The sequence below is a fragment of the Arabidopsis thaliana genome, chromosome 2, assembly GCF_000001735.4.
Source record: "Arabidopsis thaliana chromosome 2, partial sequence".
NCBI classification, from domain to species: Eukaryota; Viridiplantae; Streptophyta; class Magnoliopsida; order Brassicales; family Brassicaceae; genus Arabidopsis; species Arabidopsis thaliana.
In genome coordinates, this window is record NC_003071.7 from 7,029,644 (window position 1) to 7,053,566 (window position 23,923).

Below are 23,923 nucleotides of genomic sequence, written 5' to 3' on the forward strand. Positions count from 1 at the left end.
ACAAGGTTTCTTAAACGCTTTACAACCTTTGACGAGAATGTTCCATCTTTCAAAGACAGCTTACAAGACCCATTGTTACAGAGAACCAAAAGTTTCAAACTTTAAAAACAAAGCTAACAAGAAGTTGTATAGTTTAAGAACATGAAGACGACTTAGACTAAATAAAAGAACATTAAGGAACTTTTTCTTCAATTATAGTGAAAAAAACAGTGAATATTGTTACATATCCCATTAAGTATTTGACTCCAAAACGTCATCATGAAATCATTTCCATCACACACAAACGACAAACACTGAAAGATATTGAAAAAGAACAGAGGACAGATCTCATACAGAAGAACAATATTGATAATTTAAGCAAATATACTCAGATTAAGACAGAACTAAGAGAAACTGCAAAACCTTGTTCTTAAGTATAAATTTCGTTAAAGAGAGATAGATAAGGTTGATTTAAAAGTAAAATAAAAAAAGCCTAGTTAAGAGAACAAAATGAAATGCTCATTGCTTTCACCTAAATGATAATCTCTCTATCTTCTTCTGATTCTGAATCTGATTCATCATATTCTGGCTGCACCGATGGAGGATGGACTGACTTGAAATGTTTTAAATTGTAAACATTAAGATCCTCTACGTGATCTACAAAGGTGTAAACTGTACCAAATTTAGTAAACGCTTCAAAACCTTGGATTTCAACACGTCGGAGATTGTTCCTTTCGGGATTGAAGTAGTAAACATAAAACGGTTGTTCAGATGTATACTTGCGCATCGAAAACACTATTTCACCCGAAGCAGTCATTCCAACCACGGAAACCTGAGAACGGTATAATTTATCCTCGGTCCAAGTGTAGGCATATTTCGACCATTCCTTTTTCTCGACATCCTCTAGAACCCACACATGCATCTCATCAATGGCATCATCTTTCACATCATCATCATCCACATCATCCCAAAAAATTACAGCTAATTTGCCCTTATAGTTTATCAATTGACCACATTCTAAGCCAATAAAGGTGAAACTTTCGGATCTTAAATCAAAGCAAACTAACACATTACCAGACGTTACATCATGATCATTATCCCAATCTGACGTGTCACCTAAGTAATACAAAACACCATTGATGCATATCCCTTGACTGTAAATATCATGTAGTACACGATATTTTATCTTTTTCCAATTCATATCCCCATCTCCAAAAGTAAGAATTTTACTGTGACCAGGACCAGATGGATAGATCATGGACAATGCCTTGTACTGCTTGTCAATTGGGTCAAACCCGAAAAAGCTAAACGCCTTTCTATAAGTATAGCACTTAGGTAAGATCGTATACCTTCCTGTGTTGGGGTTACATATCAGAGGTGTAGCCTCGTATCGATCACCATATAAATAGATCAAGCCAGAGGCGTAACCAATTGAAAAATATCTTGGGGTATTATCATGATAGATTCGTAGATTGTTTGGAGATAACTTCATATGAAATTCAGCGGTTGCTACAAGAGTCGACGACGACTTCTCTAACCGAGGAGATGAAAAGAATCTCCACACACCGTTTTGTACGATGGCAAATAAGAGGCGTGGCTTAGCAGAGGATCTGGTCAGGAACAACTCTTTGAAATATGGACTACCAAACATTGATGCCCACCGCTTTGACACGCAATGAAACCTCGCGACTGACTTTAAAGGCAATCTTGACAAAACCTCCAGGATGAGATCATTCGTTAAGAAATGTGAATTCATGATGGCCGATCGAACGAAGAAGAAGGAGATTTGTTAAGACTTAAATATTAAGACACCTAGATAACCTAATTAACAAAAGCCCTAGAAAAACCTAGCAATCTTATAGAATAAAGTAGGGTTCTCCTTATAACTCACTTCACCAGAAGTTGATACGTGTCACCTAAGGACTTTCCTTCTCTCCAAATTCATCATTTTCTATAAAAAAAAAAATTAAACAACTTAGTTTTATGTTAATGCACAATTTATTTACTTCAAATACATCACTATTTTCCAACAATACAATGTTTACTTTATTTGTTAAAAATTAGCAAAATCTAATTTAATAAATGATCAAATCTGTTTTCTTATTATTTTCCCCTTCTAACAATATCTGTATTTTGTTACATTTAATCTTTTAACTTTGTAAAATGCAATATAATAGATGATTAAATCAAATCTGTATTTTTATTATTTTCCCCATCCAATAATATCTGTATTTTAATAACTTTAAACTTTTTGAATTTCAAAATCTAATATAATAGATGATCAAATCTGTATCCTTAAACTCTGTGTTTTTATAAAACTTTACTTTATTATATAAGATAGGTAGTGGAAAAAGAAAATACTAAAAGCAAAATAAATCCCAGCGAATTTGTTTTAACAATTTACGTAAGCAATTGCAAAAAAAACACGTTGATAATAAACACACAATTATTCAAATGAATGCAAATTCCTTACCCTAAAATTCCTTCATTTTTATCCCCACCCTAAAATTTCTTATATGTTCGATTTAGGAAAGAAAAAAAAATTGAAAAAAAAAACGGAAAAATATTTGTCTTCAGGTTCATTGACTTTCCAAGAAAAAATCTTAGGTTTTTTCATGGAAGAATATCTTAGCTTACTTAAATGTTAATGTGTTTTGTTTAGAGCATAGATCATACAAGTCTCACGATAGTCCATAATCCGACCATAGAAGTAGAACAATTGCAATCTGTCAAACATGTTCTACAGCGACTGAAGTAACTGCTTTGACGAAGAAGGAATCAAATTTCTGTAAGAGAAATGTTAAAGATTCGGACTTTGTGATCTGATTAAAAAAGGAAACCAAGTAGTCCTTTAAAATGTTTGAGAGAGGTTTTGAGTTTTGCAAACAATTTTTTTTTGTCATCCGCTTAAGTAATGATGCCCAAACAAATCATTCCTAAAGGATATTGTTTACATAAGTGACATGATGCGGTTCGGTACAAACTTTTTATGCTAAAGATCCGCTTTTATATTCGCACTACGAAAAACTAAAAATAAAGAGAATTCTTTCTTGTCAATTTGGATCTCCTTTAGATATACTAAGAAATTAGAGAATCCGCTTCAGTTTTGAAGAGATCATGTTTGTAACAAGAAGAATACTATTATTACTAGGCCCTTATTACACTACCATATATAAATTCTTGGGAATTTAGAAACATGATTTTTATATATATTATAAGATCTTGTGAAATTTGTTTCTCATATGTTTATGGATTCCTATCGAAATAACATATTGCATGATAATAAATTTATTAGGTAATGGTACTTTTAAGATATTTTTTATCTAACTTATATAATTGTATTCTAATAGTTTAGAATATATTATGCTATATATTTTAAAAAATGAGTATAGTTTTTATTGTATCATTTGCCGGTGCTCAAGAATACTATGTGGTAGAATATCTGATTTAGAATTTATTTTTGGAAAATGTAAGAAATAGAAGAAAAACAAATCATTCATCATTGTGAACTAATCTAAATTAAATGCGTGAAAATGTTGGCTAACCCGCCAGTGTAGTCATTTTCTAGATTTCTACACTAACTCGGTGCAATCAGTTGAAACAGCTATATTGTCATTTACCAGTGCTTAATAATATATGGCATAACCCACATAAGTGCTTTCAACTAGGCCTGTACTGGAGATATGCTTCTTCCGTTCTTCTTCGTACATTCTTGGCCCTTATGATAGATACATCCACGTTGTCCTGAAAAAAATATCAGGCTAAACTCAAAAACGATGGGTCTGATTGAAAACCAAAAATTATACAAAAAACTATACAAAAATACTGAGAGTAAAATCTTATGTAATACTTTTGGTAAAGCTTTTGTGATTGGTAACTATCAAAACTGTATACACTGTTTTAAAGTGTTAAGTGGTTACCATTCAAAGCGGATATGTCTCCCTTTAGGTCTCTGTAATCCAGCGATGTAACATCGATAACCAATATATTCAGGGATTAGGTAATTAGTGGAATTATGATCCACTAATTGTTCTTTAACTTGAACATCTTCCCATGACATATTATATCATTTGAATAAAATATATTTTATGTATTTGTTCTAGTTGGAATATGAGAGATGACTTTCCAAAATTTGTCATAATTTAATATGTTTATCTATCGGAACTGTATGTAAATTGAAAGTTGTAATTGCAAACGTTAAATGGAAACTATGATGTGATACACATGTGGATCACACCATAGACAACATAAGTTAAAATTTATAGATAATTAAAATACTTTAGAGAAGCCTGAAAATTGAATAAGAGACATATATTATTATTCTATTATACACCCAGCGTAGCATAGCTCTTTGGCGTTAGGATATTTTTGTTCATTCCAACAAAGTTTTTTCTTAGCTCTCGGTCCGAAACAACACCAACAATGCTTTTCAAATGTTAGTACCTTGCAAAAGGTTTTGATACACGGTGGTATTGTAATATTGAGCATCGATCTATGTATAGCTCCACCCTCCATTCTACCTACACATTGATTTAAAATACACAAAAATTTGACTAATGGGAAAAAAGAGAGATCATTTGTATATATTATACATTAAGTGTAAATATTTAGAGAGAAAAACCTATACGTACTCTCATGTAGAGCGAAGAGAGAGAACATGACTATGCATATTAAAGCTATATGTGAAGATTTCATGGTTTGGATGTCTCAAATGACTTTGTTGTGGTTCTTGTTTGTAATTTGTAAATACATAATGTATATATATATATATATATAATCCACCATTTTACAACTTTCATACCATTTCCATTATCTGAAATATTTTTAATAATTTACCATATATCAATATTTTGAATATATCATAAAATTAACAATTTTCCATTTTTTCCTTCTAAATTGTCTATTAGTAGATAGATTCTTGTTGAATTTATCTATACTATAGAAAAGTTGAAGCTGTTTGGTTCTTGCCATTAGTTAACATTTCTTGCCATTAGATTAGTTGACATTTTTTAGATTTAATAATTTTATATATTTTTTATTATTGTAAAATGGAAAAAATCAATATATGGAGACATACTAAAGGTTAAAAAATATCAACACTTTCAAAATATTTTTCATCAAATTCCAAAGTTTTATTTGTAATACTTTACTAAAATTATAAATGAAATATTTAAAATATGGAAAATATCTTAAATAAAAATATGGAAACAGAATAAGAATTAAAAAAATTCTAAATATTAACATTCATAATATAAGGATAATCAAGGAAATAATTCTTTATAAAATTTTACTAAAATTATAAACAAAAATATTTAACAATATGGAAAATATATTAAATAAAAATATAAAGCTACGTAAATCTGTCCGTACATACACTTAGAAGTCGAACTAATTATATCATTAAACCAAAACCCCAAACCTGAAACTAAACCGTGATAAGGTTCTGGATCGGCCTGGCAAAAACCTAAAACTCGAACCAAAAAATCTGATCCTGATCCGAACTTTTATTGAGAAATACCCTAATGGATCTTGGTGATATGGTATTTCGGGTTTGGGTAATATATGAACCGAACCCGAACTAGTGGACCTCCAGCTAATTCATATATTTTCGAATATTTTTAGGGATTTATGGTAGATTTTAACCTAGTTTTCGGATAGTTTAGTTACTTTCAAATATTTTTTGATTGTTTTTTACTTATAGTTTCGGATTCGGATCCGAAGCAAACCGAACTCGACTCGAATATGTAAAATATCCGAATGGGGCTCGAGGCCTAAACCTGAAAACCCAAAAAGTGAAATAAGAGGATAGATGATCTGAAAAAGGAACTAAGAGGCAATTGCTACATAATTCGCAAAGAGGGGAAAAGACAGAAGAAATAAATAGAGATGATAAAGCGAGCCAAATACAGAGAAGAGAAGCATTCTGATCCATTCTTCTCCGTTGCTTTGTCTGAAGTCACATATTTAGTCACCTCTCCTGTTATGCTTCCATCTCCTGCTCTAGGGTAGACACAACTGCTATAACCTATAAACAAGAAAGCCAAAACAATGAAAAGAAATGTTAGTGTGTGTGATTATAGGAAAATGTAAGACGACTCTCTTTTTTTTTTTGTAGTCTTATAAATTAATTATTAATCCACTCAAGTTTTAGAAGTTGGAAATGTGTAACAACTATAACTCGCATTCTTAATGTAGACGAATAACATGAAAACTTTAGAAATCTAATATCAAATAGTCTGTATCATATTCCTAGCTATCTAACTTCCACCTAAATTTAGATATAATTTCAGGTCAGAAAAAGAACTAAAAAAACAAAACAAAAAACAAATATAAGTTTATAATTGGTTTCTCTTAGTAAAATTTGTTTCCACCAAATGCATACTTACCAACTCATGATTCTATAACAAGTAGGATATGAAAGATGAAGAGGAAAATAACTTACTAGGGTTCTCAGAAGTGATCCTGGCGGTTTTAGAGAAATCGCAATCCGTAGGGTTTTCAGGAGATTTTTGGAAATAAAGATTCATGGCATAGGCTGTATGAGAGGCGACATTGTTAGGCTCGAAACAAACTCCTCCTGGCATTATTGGGCCACAATCAATTCCCTGCCCACAAACCCAATCTAGACTATCTTGCAACTGCTCTTGAGTTGCATCCTCCTTTGGCACACACCATCCCATTGATGTTACTTTTCCCAACTGTGGAGATTGTGACGTCTACTATCATCCAAAAAAGATTCAATAGAAACGGTTAAGTATCTCGAAAAATAACCAATTCATGGTGGTGTAGTAGTTTCAACTCCGTTTGCCTTAAATAGCAAGAATATCAGGCTTTTCACACGCTGTGGGAGATTAGTGTTGATGTCTGTCCAAGATCCCCCGGTTATATAAATTTTTTTTACATATTTAACAAATGAAATTATTATGGTATCGTAGTACCTGGCTACTAGTAGTTTTAGTGAGTCCAATGTCGTAGGCCATGGAAAGATCAGGCTTGAAAAGGCCAAAAGATTGCTCAAAAGAAGGACCAGGCTTGAGATTCTCGTCAAAGAGAGCGAAAATGTAAGTGTCGATGGATTTTCCGGGCATGAGCGGAGTCCCAACCATGGACCTTAAGTGAGCAATGAGATTTCCGTTGTAAGCTTTAGCATTCTCAACACTCGGACCTACCTCGTTGCTGTCACCGGTTGATGGCCAACCAGTTTCGGCCACCAACACTTCCACTTTCTCGAATCCTATCGATTTCAAAGCTGAGTGCACTGCATCAACCTAAGGAAAACCCCCTATTTGGATCAGTATAACGTGTGTGGCAAGAAACAAATGTTTCTTCTATCTTTACTATAATGAGATTATTTGATTTCTTTCTAGTTAGTGGAAATGTAGAGAGAAACAACAAGTTCCGAATATTTTATGTTGGATAATAAATTATATTTCCAACGTTCAACTAACAGACTTCTTACATGATTTACAATCATTATATAATTACAATAAAGAATTGAAGATCTCGGTGCAACAATAAATTATAACAAATGAACCATACTATGAGATTGATACCAAATAAACAAATGCGTTGTATCAAAATATTAATGTTTGAGCTGGATTGTGAGTTATATCAATTAGATATTAAACGGTCCACCAATTTCAAAACCAAGACCTATATATTTTGCAATATGAAAAGCAAGTTTAACAAAATGTTTAGTTGTAGAGAAAATTCAAATTATAACGTTATAATAGTATCGCATTAACTAATAGTCCAGAAACCAACCCGTGAGAGATTATATATTATAACTTTAGTTAATTACCTGAGCATCAAACATGTTCATGTACTTGATTCCAGTGTTTGAGTCTACCCGTCCAGGGTTAGGCTGGAAAAGACAAAACGCCAGCGTTTCGGGTCTCGGGTCGCTCTGATATGCAAAGAACGGGTACGGGTTGATGGCAAAAGGCGACCCGGTATCGCTAAGAAACTGTAGAATGCCCTTTAAACCGGCCTGATAACTAGGAGCAAACGAACCAGCTGATGGCGGTTCGGAGTTGCCTAGTACTGTCATTGCATGGACAGTAGACACCTTGATTTTTCCACCTAGTGAAACCGCCTCGAGAGCCTTTTGAACATTTTGCATAGCCGGGAGAAGTTGGTTTACAAGATTCAGATCATTTGACAACAACACCTACATATCAACGATGAGAGGTTTAGAGATTTATTTTGTCAAGCAAGCATACATTTAATTTAAATAACATTTTCCGCGATTAGTTGCCTAATCTGGAGGAAAAGAGTTTACAAAAATAATATCAAGAAAATTAATTTTAGAAAAACTTGTGTGAATAATTTGATAAAGAAAAAGATTCACCTCGTTGCCGACATTGATGAGAATGATGTTGGAGGCAGGATAGAAAGGAAGTACGTTGGAATTTATCCACTGAGAGGCAATGTTGAGATCCGAGGCGATAGACGGGAGATCGCCATTTGCTACTCCGATAACAATACCAATACCGGTTCCAACCAAGGATGTGATGATGGAGGAATCCGCATTGTATAGCCTCACTTTCTGGATGGAGGTAGATTGGAGGAGTTTGGCCGTTTGAGAAGGTGGCGGGAGGTTGTCGGATAGTAAGCCGTAGTTTACTCCGATAAACGACTGTGCATTTGACGGCGAAATAGAGAAGAGAATGAAGAGGAGAAGGAAGAGGATGGAGAGAGCCATGAAGACAGAGGAATGTGGAGGAAGTGAGATTTGAAATGTAAAAGAGTAATAAGTTAGTGTAAGGGTTGGGAGTAATATAGTATAATTAATTGGTTAGTGAACAGAAGTTTATGCAGAATCCCAAAGCTCATAATCACATGTGCTGATTTTACTACAACCCACTTGCTGACTTCTTTGCATGGGTTTCCCCATTGTTTACAGTATTAATCATATTTTTGGAGATTTCTTTCAAATTTTGTTTGGTATGGAATAATCTGTCAAATAGCCAATTAACAACCAACTTATTAAATCAATGAGAATTGGCAAAAATAACCCAAGAAAATAATATTCCGCTGTCCAATTTCTTATAAGATGTTTTAGTTAAATCACATATATTAAGAAACTTATGTTCTTTACAAAATATTATTTATTTATTTAAAACAATTCAACCAATCGTGGCAAATATTGCATATAACAGAAATGATTAGAAAATATGAAAATTTATTTTAAGTTTTAATATAATGGACAAAAATAAAATACATAAGAACATCTTATATATTGGGATATAGTTTAGCTATTTAATCATTCTAAGTTTCTAACCATGATAGATTTGGCAAAAGTAACTCATTAGAATTTCAATTTTTGTTTGTAATGTTGTAATTTTCAAATTAAGTTCAGTGTATGAAATAATTAAATATAATTACAGGTAACTCAGACCAAAAATCCTACAACTTCAACATTTTGGTTCATACGTATATATATTATAAGTTTACGTCTCTAAACATAATGGTTCTATGGTCTAGCGGTTAGGACATTGGACTCTGAATCCAGTAACCCGAGTTCAATTCTCGGTAGAACCTTTATTTTTACTTTTTGTCCCAATATGAATCAAAAGCTTCCCACGTGCGAATGAACTAGTCAACAATATTCACACGTACGAAATCAGATCCAACAAAAGGAAGAAGTATCTTTCCTTTCACTTTTTGTCCAAATACATATCAAAAGCTTGCCACGTGCAAATGAAATAGTCAACAAAATTCACACGTACGAAATCAGATACAAGAATAATAAGTAATGGTGGAACTGAAACAAATGTAACCCAACTTTTTTGTTTTGTTTTGTTTTCTGGTCTTTCAATAAGAAAGAAACCGAAAACAAAACCCAATCTCCAAGAATTTTACAATTTACAAAATCCACGTTTGAACCAAAAAACAAAAACAAAGAGTGAACTAACATTTCTAACTCCCACCAATCCTAAACCCAAAAACAAAACAAAAGAAAGAAAAAACAAATCCTCCTCCCATCTAACATTATGCTACCTTTGAGGACTCTCTTTGCCTCTGTTATTATCGACACAAAAGAATCGATGAAACGAATCATAAATTATCCTCTACTACTCCATAAGCAGCAGGTTCCGGTACAATCTCACTAGATTGCCGTCTTCTCGACGACGATGAATTCCCGTTGTTGTTATTGTTCCTTCCGCTACTTCCTTGCGACCCCGAGTTTCTCAAACCATTACCACCACCACCACCACCACCACCGCTTGTTGTTGCTCCCGCTTGAACAGCTGTTACATCCGACGCACTCTGCCTCCAGCTCCCAAATATAGCAGCGTTCCAAGACCCTCTCGACGAGTTTGTTCTTAACCGGGAAGAGCCTGAACCCGAGTTGGTATCTTCTCTTACTACTTTCAGTGGGTTCTCAAGTGCGTTCACAATGTGTCTCATTAATGGTCTTCTTGTTGGTTTTGGGTTTAGGCATGACTTTGCAATGATAGCCATTGCCCATACTTCTTCTAGAAGGTCTTCGTCCACCATTAATGACGGGTCTAAGATCTTGGTTACTAGTTCTTTCTCGTTTGTGCTGATGTATGGCAAAGCTTCTTCCATGTACTCTTTTGCAAGTGCGTTGTCTGGCGAGCTAATCCCGAGCTTCCCCGTTACTAGCTCAAGTAACACTTTGCCAAAGCAGTAGACATCATACGAACATATTGCATTTGTTACACCTGAAAAGAATAAACCAATCAGATGTCTATCGGTTAATCGGAGATGGTATATCCTGATGAAATTTTTATTCTCCTAAGTGTATACCTGAAGAAGATGGTTCACTCGATCTGCAAGAATAGGAAAAGAAGAGACAGCGAAGCATTAGTAGGTGCCAAGACAACATACAGAGTCATGTTAGGGAATCAAAGTAAAACAGAAAAGGACCAGAGAGTTTGTTAATGTAATAAGCACTTACTGCGGTAATCGAAGTAAACGAGAAATTCTGCTTTGATAAGCATCACCTTGAGCATATGCCTCGCTTAGGCTTCCAAGACGTACCTCAAATTTATCATCAAGAAGTATGCTACTTGCTTGTACATCCCTATTTAACATTGAACACAAACACACACATGAGTTCTCTCGCTTTTCTTCTTATCAGGCAATAGAGCATAGATCAACAAGAAGTAATTTAGGAGCAGGTGATGTCATTGGGCTTCTCCATCTATGAAACTATACACTAACAATTCTTGAATAGATCTTACTAATTATGAACATGAAAGGTTATATGATACTAAAAACAGAATCAACAAAACAACTTCCAATAGTCTTGCTATGTCAATGCTTTAAAAAATATCAAGATTATATTACGAGAAGCTGAGCAGGAGAGTAGTACCTATGAACTAGAGGCGGTGAACACTCATGATGCAAATAAGAGAGTCCCTCAGCTGCACCAAGAGCAATTTTCAACCTTGTTATCCAATCCAAAGACTTCAATCCATCACCTTCGTTTTCGGATTTCCTGAACAAAGAGCTAGCCAAATCACCGTGTCTCATAAACTTGTATACCAAGAACTTTTGGCTCTCATTCTCCAAGCAGTGTCCCAAAAAGGGAACCAGCCTCTGGTGTCCAGCCTTACTAAACAACTCCAGTTCTGATATATAGCCTTCACTTTTACCTTCCCGCACATCGATCTTTTTTATAACAACGGGTATACCATTTTCCAAGAAACCACGAAACAGATTCCCCGAATGACCACGTTTTATCAGATTAGCATCATTGAATTCCTCTGTTGCCTGAAGAAGCTGCTCATAAGAAAATGCATTTCCAAGACGTGACAAATCAAAGGTTTGTGCTCCTTTAGGTGGTTGTTGTGAAGCTTCCCCGGCAGGTTTTGGCCTGTCGTTATTTCCTCTTTGTGCCGCTCTGCGTCTATGGCGCATGCATAGAACCAGAATAATTGGCAAGATAACAAAAAGAAGAATAAAAGCAACTCCACCACCCACTGCTGCCAATATAATTACTGTTCTGCGGCTTATCCCTGAAGAAGCATTTTTCGATGTCGGTTGTGTCAAATTAGGACGTCCGAAATCATCAAAATCTAATCCTCTAGACTTATAGAATGCTGCACATATTGCTGACGGCTTCTGTCTCCTCTCATTTCGAAGGCAATTGCTTGTAACAGACACATTTTCCCCGGTCACATAATCAGGAAGCTTACCTTCGAAATAATTACCAGAGAGGTCCATTATCCTGAACCGTCTAAGAATCGGTGTGAGCTCTCCATAGAATGTGTTCGAAGAGATATCAACCATTTCAGCTATCTGGTCTGAATCATAACTAGAATATGGCAGCAGTCCTGTGAAGTTGTTCTTAGCAATGTCAAGAATCCGCAATTTTGGCAACGACCAGCACACATCAGGTAGACTACCAGAGAAACCATTTTCCCTCAAAACTAAAGTTTGCAGTTGGCTCTCAGCACTAAACAAATCTACTGGTAAAGTACCACTCAAAAGGTTATCGCCAATCGCCATTAGCTGCAACTTACTTAACTTTCTTAGCTCCTGAGGAACTGAACCAGACAATGAATTGATGCTGAGATCAAAGTCAACCAGATTGACAAGATCACCAAGCTCTGAAGGAATCGGAGACGAGAAACTATTGCTTGAAAAGTTCAGATGGATAAGCTTTGATAACGCTCCTAAACCAGGAGGGATAGGTCCAGTAAGGTAATTGGAAGAAACATCAAGAGTCAACAGATTCTTCAGAGAGCTAAAAGATTGAGGAAGAACACCAGTGAATGAGTTCCTAGAGAGATCAAGCTGTGATAGATTCAACAACTGTCCTAAACTGCTAGGAACTAAACTAGTAAGACTGTTCTGAGACAGATTCAAAGTTCTTAAACTAGTGAGATTACCAAGAGTAAAAGGAACAACACCGTTAACAGAACACGAACTAAGATCCAATACTTCCAATGCCAACAAACTAACACCAAACCACTCAGGTATAGTCCCCGGTAACGCTAACCCGGACGCGTTAAAATACGACAAACGAGTTAGATTACGAAGAGGATCAACAGAGAATTGTGGGTTTAGCTTACCAATTCTTGTTCTCCTAAACCCAGAGATATTGATCCCAATGATACTACCATTCTCACATTGTATACCTCTCCAATCAACACAAGGGTCACCTTTAATTGGCCAATCTGTTCCTCTTAACCCTAAAGAAGACCTGAGATTAAGCAAAATGAGTTTCTCACTGAATCGACTCTGTGTTTGACCAACAACAACACAGTCGAAGAACAGTACCAAACACAACAACAACAAGACAAAACCCAATGCGCTTCTTCTTTGATCAACCATTGCTTATCAAACTCAATCCAATGACCCATCAACACTCATCACCCAAACCCAGAGAGAGACAGAGACTATTTTTTTCAGGATTTAAGCAAAATACCCAATTCAACAACCCTAATAAAAATAACGTCTTTCGATCTTTAGAGAGGAAGAAAGAGACAGATATCGAACTGGGTTTGCTCTGTTACTGGATCCAATTACAGCTCCTACCTTCACAGACATTAAAGCACCTCTCTTTCTCTTTCTCTCTCTCTCTCTAAATCCTAATTTATGAGAAGAAAAAGTAGAAATTTTTCACTAATCCTTAAAATCAGACAAAACAAAAAGTGATTTGTTGAGTGAAAAAAATCTTTAGAGAGAGAAAGAAAGAAGAAGAAGAAGAAGATCGAGATTGTTGAGATAACAACTGTAGACTGTGACACTCCTCTCTCTCTCGTCTTTGCAAGAAACTTCGAAATTAATTTATTATTAATTACAAATCTGATTAATTAATAATTTTGAAATTAGATTAAATTAAAACCTAGTGTGGGGTAAAGTGACGTCGTTTTAATGTTTGGTTTGACTTTCCCGGTAATCCCGCCATAAGCCAGCTAAGCTGTTGCCGCAATTACTATTTGGGATTTTTTCTTTCCTTCTTTCCTGTTTTATTATTGTTGTAAATTTAATGTTCGGATATATAAGGAGTAATATATCTCACGTCCTATATTCACCATTCTTGGCCGAATAAAGGAATCTTTTTCTTTTCTTGCTAAAATTTTCTAAATACTCTGAATTTTTTGGTTCGAATGGTAACGGCAATCAGAATAGATAAATTCATCGATAATATAAGTGTGTTTTATTTTCAAGTAGATAATAAATCGTTGTGGATCAATCTTATTTGTATGTAAAAATGGTTTATGATTGGTTTACGGCAGTTTTCTTAGTATATATTATTATAGATTCTAATTTATGATTGGTAAATTAAAAGCGGTTTAATCTGCATAGTATTTGTCCGTCTCAACCGCTGTAATCATTTGCATTTTAAACAATTTATTACAACATATAATCATATACAGTACAATAGAAAATTATCAACTAGAAAAACATGTGAAATGTTGGCAACTTTCTTTCAAAATATTGGATGAAATATTTATCGGTTATAGGATTTTGTAAAGATGTTGAAGTATTCTTTTTAAAAAACAATGATATTGAATTTTCTAGCTTTTTTGATATGATCCAAAAATTTGATATATGTTTAGTTTAAAATTGATAGAAACAAATTCTCTATTGTAGAATGTTCAATTTAAACAATGCCAATCGAATGAAAATATTTAGTTTTTTTATTTAATTTTACTTGAAAAATGAATGATTATGTTAGTTCAAAGTCTCACTATGGTTTATTTAGAAAATAGTGATTAAGTAGACATTAATAGAGATGAATTTTTCTTGAGCTAAAAATTTCTCAAAAGTTTTCTCAAAATATATGAACAAGTGATGTGAAATTTTCTTAAACTGTTTATTAATTTTCATATGCTACAGTTGCGTATATGATTTTATTAATCGTTCCAATTACTGTTATTTCCATAGAAAAGTTTTCTCTAACCTCGAGCTAGTTAAGTCATAATTGAGGATATTTGTTCGGGAAGAAAAAGCAATGAACTATTCATCTTTCGTCGGATAACAAATTTACATCACTACCTAATTTTTGTTACATATCCCGCATCGCTATTAAATAAATCCAACGTGTCCGAAAGTACAAATGTTGTTTGTATCTGTGTTTTCCAGTTCAAGATCATATAACTAACACATGTCCTCTTCGTGAGACCCCACACATACAAAATAAGCCGTCAAATCTAAACCATCGGATCAGAGCAAGATTATTTCGATTCTGGTGACGTGGCACAAATCATGCGTCCAAGAGAGTGTTTTGGTCACAGTTCTAATCATATTTCTGAATGCATGTTAAGCACCGAATCAACGTAACCATGGTTTCGCGCTTCTATATAGAACCGTCGTCGTCATCATCTTCCTCAAATCTTTGGACGTGGCTTATGCAGACAACGAGTATCGATGCTTCGTCGGAGGTTTAGCTTGGGCCACCGATGAACAGTCTATAGAGAGGTGTTTCAACGAGTTTGGTGAAGTTTTCGACTCCAAGGTCCGTTAAAGTGTGACTCTGTTTTTGTGTTGCTCTGTTTCTCTCTTTGTATCATAAAAATCTCGACTTTATATGGTTTATGGATTGGATCAGATCATCATTGATCGTGAGACCGGGAGGTCTAAGGGGTTTAGATTTGTGACTTTTAAAGATGAGGATTCCATGAGGACTGCGATCGATAGAATGAATGGTCAAGAACTTGATGGTCGTAACATTACTGTTAACTAGGCTCAGGCTCGTGGTAGTGGTACTCGCGGTGGTATGGTTGGTGGTTACGGAAGTGGTGGTTACAGAGGTAGACGTGATCAAGGTGGTTACAACCGTGGCGGTGGAGGTGGATACGGTGGTGGTTATGGAGGTGATCGTCGTGAAGGTGGTTATGGAGACGGAGGTTACGGTGGTCAGGGGCGATCTGAAGGAGGAAGCTGGAGAAATTGAGTCTTGTGATGTTTAGTCTCATGCTTTGTTACCAAAAAAAAAAAAAAAGTCTCATGCTTTTGTTTCTTCTTTTACTTTAAACGACTGAGACTGACACAAAGAAACAAACTTTGGATTGAATCACAACTAGTTTGGTACAAATCAGAAGATTTTAAGGAGTCATAAAGCTAATTCTAATTCTTAGGAAACTAAAAAGATTGCATAGTGATGCAATGATTGAAATGAAATGTCTATCTCTTTATCATAGACCAGAACCAGAAGGTTTGTTGTTCTTAATCCGGCTTGAACGTCTCACTGGTGTAATCATCTCCTCTTCTTCTCTACCCTGTGAATATATAAAATGGGTTAGTACTAAAACGATGCAAAACGTGTACTTTACGTGATCATTGATTGATGGTACTCACACTTTTGATGGGTATCTTCTCGTATGTTGTGAAACTTCCGTAAGAAAAAGAGCCAATGGAGTATTCTGATGCTGAAGATGCCATTGATTCTCTCCTCAACTTGCTGCTACTGCTATTGTTGTTATTCTTCTTGCCTCCTTTGCTTTGAGGTTCTTTGTGGCATGAGCTCTTCTTTTGGAAACTGTTACTCATTTTGTCATCAACTTCTTCCTCAAAATTCAGTGAAAAGAGCTTCTCTTTCACCAGATTCTCTTCTGGCACATGACTCAAGTTTAGCTCCATGTTACTCTCAGGGGCTGGTTTAGTAGCAGCCACGAGTTTTGTCTTCTTAGCGAATACGAAAGAAGCCACTGCGAGTAGAACCAGCACCGTGGAGGACAATACTATCATCAACTTGGTGGAATCATTATACGCCTTATTAGAAGACCTTACTTTAAGATGAAGATCATCACTAGTTTCTGCTGCAATTTCTCCAAAACCTTCTTCTGATCCACTTTCAGCATCACCTTTGGCTAAATCATTATAAGACCCTACTTCAAGATGAAGAAGATCACCAATTTCTCCAAAACTTTCTTCTGATCCACTTTCAGCAACAAGTATCTCACTCTCTATGTGCTGGTGCACATTGATGGCAGCGAATTCAACATCAGGCTGGTTTATGTAGATAGCTTCAGATTCAGTTTCTTCCAACTTCTTTTCGGTTTCGAGCTTTTCTTCAGGACTCATCTCAGACTCTCTCAGTTCTTCAATGTTCAACTCTAAGCCATCTTCAAAAAGAGCTTTCAAGTTTCTTTCACCGTCATTTGATTCTATATCCGTGCTCGGTTTCACCTCAGCTAGTTCATCAAATTGACACACAACTTCAGAGTTTTCTTCTGCTCCACTCTCCTCCTCATTAACAGAGCCATCTTCAAGACTGTTTTCACTTCTGCTATTCTCTTGTAATGGTTCTTGAATGATTTCAACACATGTTGGCTTGAAAACAGTACTATCCTCAAGAGTATATGTCAAGTTATGAAATTGTAACTGACTATATTCCTCATTTCCTCGTCCAAGACGTGAGATCAGCTTATCCATGTACACAAGTGATGATTCTGTCAAAGTCCAGAGCTTATCACTCAACTGATCCAAGTTATTAGCTTTTGCAAACTCTGTGATCTCTTTTGGGATATGGAACTCGTTGAAACTTGATTTCATCAGTGGAGAAAAGGTCGCTGAAACCAACAAATACCCCAAAGCCAGAGCCAAAAACCAACCAAGGAACTTGAATTTCCTGGAACCAGACTGTTTTGGAACTTGACTTGTTGTTTCTTCAACGCTCTCACAAACCATTTCTTCATCACTCTCTGCTTCTGATTGCTCCACATCTTCGGTTTCTTCTTCTACTACCACCTCCTCAGCTCCATCCTTCTCTTGTTCCTCAGATTCTTCTACAGACAATTCAGTGTCATCAGAAGAGCTTTCAGAGATGAAAAGTTCCTCAAGCTGCTTACACTCATCAAAACGCTTCTCGATTCTTGGATTCGGCTTATAATGAAGAAACTGAGGCCTCGGCGACAGAAAATTCTTCTTGGGATCATAAGGAGGCAACAATGTATCAACTTCACAAGCTGCAAACTCAGGAGATGTATATGGAACAGAAGGACGAGGACTAATCCTAAACCTCGGATCAGAATACGTAATCCCTTTGTTCTCATAAACTTCCTTCTCATCAAAATCAGTCACAGTCATGTCATGTGATTCCACAAACTTCTTCTCATCATCGATACAAATAGTATGCAAGACATCCGAAAACGAAACACATGACTTAGCTCGGTGATGATTTCTTTTGTTATCATCCTCCAAGATTAGACCTTTAACATCAGAGAAGGAGCGAGACATTTCGTTTTTATCAGACAACACTCTCTTCCTTGGTGACGCATTGATTTTAGAAACTGCTGAAATTGTTGGTGACATGAAGTTCTTGGAACCTTTTGGAGTTAGTTGAACAGGTTTGGTCTCGTTCTCTTTATCTCCACCAAAAGAGTTCCTCCTAGTCAAATCTAAAGAAACACAAACATCACAACACCTCAAATAATCAAAAATCATATCAAAGAATCTGAACTTAATCTACAATAATCAATGATTAGCCAAGAGAATGTACTATTCCGCGAAGACTAAGTTAAACCCTAATCTAAAAATCAAAACTTTGAGGAACTGAGCAAAACCCTAATCTAAAAATCAAAACTTTGAGGGATTGAGAAAGACTCTAACCTGAGGGGATGTTGACTTTTGAATTCGCCGGAAAAGGGTTGCCACCAAAACTCCGGCGTAACGGATCACCGGCTTCTGAGTTTCTAGGTTTAGGGTTTGGTCTGTTAGGGATTGGAGGAGAAAAGGAGGGATTTTTGTTGGTAGGAGAAGCCATGAGTGATTAAAAGTGTTCGGAATTGTTTGATTTGGTAACAAATCTGAGATCTTTTTGTTAGTTAAAGGAAACAATGAAACAAGAAATTTGAAGATCAAGAAAAAGCCCTGAAGATGGAGAGAGTTTGAGATAGAAATTGTAACGGCTACTTGTAAATTTTGGAAAGATAGATCTGAGGATTTAAATGACGGCTACTGTATATTTTCGACCGTTGGGATGAAATATTAAAAGGTTGTTTCAAAAATTGTAGGATCTAATCTGATTCATGAATACTACTAAAGCTTTTATTAGAGATATACGTAATTCATTTGATAATTAAATTGAATTAAAAAGGATTTGAGCCTGGAGGTGGACCAAGTAAAAAAAAGGGGTTATTAATTATTTTATACGTAATCATTTTTAGCTCTTTTTTTTTTTTAATAATGCAAAAGTTTGTTATTTTTTTATCATTTGGTTCACCACTCAAATATAGTATAAGGTTTTGGGAGAATAACCAGTGTTTGAAATAACAAGGTTAAAAGCGATAAATGGAGAAATATGATAATTAACGATAGTTTTATGATAGTTCAGAAGCAATGGTTATAAGATACAATGCTACATGCGAAAAGATGGTAAATCGAAAACACAACTATCAGGTTCGTCTCTACCCCATCGTAGATTAGACAAAGGCTATGTGTTAACTACTAAACTATAGACAATCTCACGAGTGAAAAATTTGTCTTTGTTGAAAGACATGATGATGGTAAAGAAGAATATGTAACCTCAAATTTTGCCGGTACAAGACACATTACAAATTGTTTGTACTTATGCCGAAAACTTGAAAATGTTCTTCATAAAAAAAATTTCTTCTAATAAGGACTAAGTTTTTTCAGCCATGTTCGAAATTGATACTTGTACTTCCAAATTAAAGATGTCGATATATAACTTGATTGGTGTCATCTGCCTTTCAAGTCATAGTAGTGATGCATCATAATATATGGAATAGACCATGCATCGTCAAAGACCTCACCGATAAGATGCGACTGAAGTCCAAAAATTGAAATATTTACTTTATCTTTATCTATAAATATTTTGAGATCGCTTTTAGAAAAATATAATTTACTTTGTTGTCGAATTAGTAGTTTCACTTTACTTCGCATTGATTATAACTCAAATATTATATTTTACAAAATAAAAACAAAATCATTTTCAATATTTTTAACTTTTTTATTTTCTAAATCTTGTAAAATTTTAAATATACATTCAATATTCTGGATATTTATATTCTATATCTAAAAACAATCTTTTTTTTTCGAAAAAAAATCTAAAAACAATCAAAAACAAATTGTGAAATAAATGAGCTACATTTTCGAAAAGATTATTTTTAATCCTACACTATACAATCCTTAGAAGACTATTCCACCAGAAATCACATAAATTCAGTGTGTCAAGTCTTTTTAATACCATTTATTAACATTTCCCTACTTGCTTCCTACTTCGACTTGACCCCCTAACCAAATGCCAGCCTTCTCTCCTTTAATTGTAACATCCAAAATCACATATTTACAGAGCATGTCGATCATAATGCTTGAGGTATGGATAATCGCGAATAAAGTCACATATGGGTACATGAGAGCATGAATATGGAGATACATGACTGGTTTTGTGCGCATCATATGATGTTAACTGTATGAAATATGTTATCTAATTGTATTGGTCAATTTGAAAGTGTTAATTGGTTGGTTATCGTGTTAACACTCGTTACTCATGTTTTCTTTTGTAATGGAAGTGAGGAACAATGTATGGTGCAGGTGAAACTTAAGTGATCGTCGACATATACATTGTTTCGATTATGATTTAGGAGATTCCAACTTTGATAAAATGGCATTTTAGCGTTATTAAATTATTGGTTAAATTTTATTGGAGTTTCAGTTCTTATTCAAGTTGCATTTAACCTTTTTTGAAGTATCACCTGTTTTCATACAAAACAAGCCATGGAGACGGATTTATATATTCTGATTATATAAAGAAATAATAGGAGATTATTTAAATAATATATATTTGGTTGATTTATTGAGATTTATCTTTTATGTGTTCATACTTCAGACGCATATATGACTCATATCTAAAAATAATTTCTACTTGCATTATCCGATTCTTTCTGTTGCTTTGTAATGGCAGAGCTATCCATAAAGCTCTGCTTTGATTTTCATTACTTTTTTCAGTTGTTACCTATACTCTATATACATATTTGCTTGATCAATCAATTTCACATTCAAAAATAATATAAAAAACTTCTACTTTCCTTCAAACAAAAATGTAGTTTAATAGCACACCACACATTCAAATGAACAAAATAAATATGATTGGGCCATTATAGAACCGCAGTCTTTAGAAGACTATTCCACACCAACAACACTCACATTAAAGTAAATGCAGACATATGCTAAATCCTTTTGATACCACATAAGATTTCGTTGGCAAATTTATTAACATTTCCTACTTGATTCGACTTGACCTCCTAACCAAATGCCAGCTTTATCTCCTTAAATTGTAACCTCCCCAAAATCACACATTTTTATTTTACCCTAAATTAAAACTGTATACCTTTTTGGCTGCTATTTATACACAATCACACAATTAAAAAGATCAAATAAACAAAATAATAATATTCCAAATAATAACAAAACAAAAACACTTTTGGTTTTTTCTTCTTCTTCTCTCTAAATCATAAAAACACAAGTTTTCGACAGATCAACTGTTTTCTTCATTACGTGTTCTTCAATGGCGTCACTTCACTGATTCTATTCCTATCAAACCCACTTACCCATTCCCTTTTATATGCACAAATTCTCATAAAGTTTTCAATTTTATTCCATTTTTCTCGGAAGCCATGGAAGCTGCTAATGAGCCTGTTAATGGCGGATCCGTACAGATCCGAACAGAGAACAACGAAAGACGAAAGCTTCCTAATTTCTTACAAAGCGTCAACATGAAATACGTCAAGCTAGGTTATCATTACCTCATTACTCATCTCTTCAAGCTCTGTTTGGTTCCATTAATGGCGGTTTTAGTCACAGAGATCTCTCGATTAACAACAGACGATCTTTACCAGATTTGGCTTCATCTCCAATACAATCTCGTTGCTTTCATCTTTCTCTCTGCTTTAGCTATCTTTGGCTCCACCGTTTACATCATGAGTCGTCCCAGATCTGTTTATCTCGTTGATTACTCTTGTTATCTTCCTCCGGAGAGTCTTCAGGTTAAGTATCAGAAGTTTATGGATCATTCTAAGTTGATTGAAGATTTCAATGAGTCATCTTTAGAGTTTCAGAGGAAGATTCTTGAACGTTCTGGTTTAGGAGAAGAGACTTATCTCCCTGAAGCTTTACATTGTATCCCTCCGAGGCCTACGATGATGGCGGCTCGTGAGGAATCTGAGCAGGTAATGTTTGGTGCTCTTGATAAGCTTTTCGAGAATACCAAGATTAACCCTAGGGATATTGGTGTGTTGGTTGTGAATTGTAGCTTGTTTAATCCTACACCTTCGTTGTCAGCTATGATTGTTAACAAGTATAAGCTTAGAGGGAATGTTAAGAGTTTTAACCTTGGTGGAATGGGGTGTAGTGCTGGTGTTATCTCTATCGATTTAGCTAAAGATATGTTGCAAGTTCATAGGAATACTTATGCTGTTGTGGTTAGTACTGAGAACATTACTCAGAATTGGTATTTTGGGAATAAGAAGGCTATGTTGATTCCGAATTGTTTGTTTCGTGTTGGTGGTTCGGCGATTTTGTTGTCGAACAAGGGGAAAGATCGTAGACGGTCTAAGTATAAGCTTGTTCATACCGTTAGGACTCATAAAGGAGCTGTTGAGAAGGCTTTCAACTGTGTTTACCAAGAGCAAGATGATAATGGGAAGACCGGGGTTTCGTTGTCGAAAGATCTTATGGCTATAGCTGGGGAAGCTCTTAAGGCGAATATCACTACTTTAGGTCCTTTGGTTCTTCCTATAAGTGAGCAGATTCTGTTTTTCATGACTTTGGTTACGAAGAAACTGTTTAACTCGAAGCTGAAGCCGTATATTCCGGATTTCAAGCTTGCGTTTGATCATTTCTGTATCCATGCTGGTGGTAGAGCTGTGATTGATGAGCTTGAGAAGAATCTGCAGCTTTCGCAGACTCATGTCGAGGCATCCAGAATGACACTGCACAGATTTGGAAACACTTCTTCGAGCTCGATTTGGTATGAACTGGCTTACATAGAGGCTAAAGGTAGGATGAAGAAAGGAAACCGGGTTTGGCAGATTGCTTTTGGAAGTGGGTTTAAGTGTAACAGTGCAGTTTGGGTGGCTCTAAACAATGTCAAGCCTTCGGTTAGTAGTCCGTGGGAACACTGCATCGACCGATATCCGGTTAAGCTCGACTTCTGATTTAATGAAAAACCATTTGTTTGGTTAGTCCTAGTCTTACTAGACTCTGCCTTGTTTATTTTTCTTCTTTTCTGGTTAAGCTCTTGTACTCTTAATGTGACGCTTCTTGATTATTACTCTCGCGTTTTATTCTATGGCATCTTTATCCATATTAAAGATTGGTTCGTTATTATAATCATCTCAAATCAAAATTGACAATGAAACAAAGTAATATTTTGAGAATAAATAAAAAAGCAAGGGTAAAAGCTCTTTGACAACTGTAGATTGATCTCGATCTCAAATGACATATCATTAGGACTTGATTTGTATCCAAGCAAAGGGAATCTTACAAAAGTAACCTGACAGGCGATTATTTGCTGGCAATCTTGAGATCCAAATGTGTGTTTTGGGTGTCTTTATCTCCAAGTTGGCGATTTTGATACGATCCAAACACAAAGTATCTTGGTTCATATCATCAACATTACTACGTAAGGTTCTCTACTATTTAGTCATAACGGGTTTAAGTCCAGGGGACAAGCCCATCCCGGTCCGCAATGGTGCGGGTATGGACATAAAATTTTAGGCTTGTTAAGAAGCAGGCCTCGCAAAGCCATGGCGGACTGCGGGGTTTAGTGGGGATTTTTCCACGGATTGGCTGGTAATATATATATTACTAATATATGTATATTTACATAATTGTGAAAATGTGATAATGTATAAAAACAGTTATATTTACAAAAATTATTTAAAATTTAAAGTTTTCATTTTTTTTCCTAAAAATATAGTTCAGTAAGAAATAAGGATCTCACTCCAAACATTATGACATAATGATTGGGGCTTTTGTTCAAATGGGTACATTTAAG

General features: G+C 35.1%; 6 protein-coding genes, 2 long non-coding RNA genes, 1 other non-coding gene and 1 pseudogene across 11 annotated transcripts; 5 read left to right on the forward strand and 5 right to left on the reverse strand.

Moving 5' to 3' along the window:
* Positions 1-511: 511 nt before the first annotated feature.
* On the reverse strand, positions 512-1,735 carry AT2G16220 (F-box and associated interaction domains-containing protein; the record flags this gene model as incomplete). The annotated part of the gene is made up of 1 exon (NM_127179.1): positions 512-1,735. The coding sequence occupies one exon, from the start codon at positions 1,733-1,735 to the stop codon at positions 512-514; it is 1,224 nt and encodes a 407-aa protein (NP_179218.1).
* A 2,561-nt stretch (positions 1,736-4,296) lies between these two features.
* Positions 4,297-4,674, reverse strand: AT2G16225 (EMBRYO SURROUNDING FACTOR-like protein; the record flags this gene model as incomplete). The annotated part of the gene is made up of 2 exons (NM_001084427.1): positions 4,297-4,499; positions 4,611-4,674. 2 exons carry the CDS (start codon positions 4,672-4,674, stop codon positions 4,297-4,299), a joined length of 267 nt encoding a protein of 88 aa, NP_001077896.2.
* Positions 4,675-5,734: 1,060 nt separating this feature from the next.
* On the reverse strand, positions 5,735-8,752 carry AT2G16230 (O-Glycosyl hydrolases family 17 protein). The gene is made up of 5 exons (NM_127180.5): positions 8,330-8,752; positions 7,781-8,149; positions 6,918-7,247; positions 6,422-6,695; positions 5,735-6,004 (listed from the first exon to the last, which is right to left on the reverse strand). Exons 1-5 carry the CDS (start codon positions 8,681-8,683, stop codon positions 5,820-5,822), a joined length of 1,512 nt encoding a protein of 503 aa, NP_179219.4. The 5' UTR covers positions 8,684-8,752; the 3' UTR covers positions 5,735-5,819.
* A 698-nt stretch (positions 8,753-9,450) lies between these two features.
* On the forward strand, positions 9,451-9,522 carry AT2G16240. Its single transcript has one exon. It is a non-coding gene; the product is annotated as a tRNA-Gln (tRNA).
* Positions 9,523-10,033: 511 nt separating this feature from the next.
* Positions 10,034-10,949, forward strand: AT2G16245. The gene is made up of 2 exons (NR_140634.1): positions 10,034-10,332; positions 10,423-10,949. It is a non-coding gene; the product is annotated as an other RNA (long non-coding RNA).
* Positions 10,039-13,711, reverse strand: AT2G16250 (Leucine-rich repeat protein kinase family protein; the record flags this gene model as incomplete). Of its 2 annotated transcripts, NM_127181.3 has the most annotated exons (4): positions 11,324-13,711; positions 10,907-11,032; positions 10,756-10,778; positions 10,039-10,670 (listed from the first exon to the last, which is right to left on the reverse strand). In NM_127181.3, exons 1-4 carry the CDS (start codon positions 13,288-13,290, stop codon positions 10,039-10,041), a joined length of 2,748 nt encoding a protein of 915 aa, NP_179220.2. In that variant the 5' UTR covers positions 13,291-13,711. The 2 variants fall into 2 exon arrangements, with proteins under 2 accessions (NP_179220.2, NP_001324737.1); NM_001335468.1 differs by lacking the exons at positions 10,039-10,670; positions 10,756-10,778 and having other exon boundaries at positions 10,903-11,032.
* Positions 13,712-15,171: 1,460 nt separating this feature from the next.
* GR-RBP1 lies at positions 15,172-16,017 on the forward strand (annotated as a pseudogene). Its single transcript has 3 exons — positions 15,172-15,175; positions 15,231-15,421; positions 15,515-16,017.
* Positions 15,895-18,901, reverse strand: AT2G16270 (uncharacterized protein). Its single transcript, NM_127183.3, has 3 exons — positions 18,517-18,901; positions 16,264-18,305; positions 15,895-16,184 (listed from the first exon to the last, which is right to left on the reverse strand). Exons 1-3 carry the CDS (start codon positions 18,668-18,670, stop codon positions 16,101-16,103), a joined length of 2,280 nt encoding a protein of 759 aa, NP_179222.1. The 5' UTR covers positions 18,671-18,901; the 3' UTR covers positions 15,895-16,100.
* A 1,225-nt stretch (positions 18,902-20,126) lies between these two features.
* Positions 20,127-20,467, forward strand: AT2G06595. Its single transcript, NR_140156.1, has one exon. It is a non-coding gene; the product is annotated as an other RNA (long non-coding RNA).
* A 688-nt stretch (positions 20,468-21,155) lies between these two features.
* On the forward strand, positions 21,156-23,308 carry KCS9 (3-ketoacyl-CoA synthase 9). The gene has a single exon (NM_127184.3). It carries the CDS (start codon positions 21,543-21,545, stop codon positions 23,079-23,081), a length of 1,539 nt encoding a protein of 512 aa, NP_179223.1. The 5' UTR covers positions 21,156-21,542; the 3' UTR covers positions 23,082-23,308.
* The last annotated feature ends 615 nt before the right edge of the window (positions 23,309-23,923 follow it).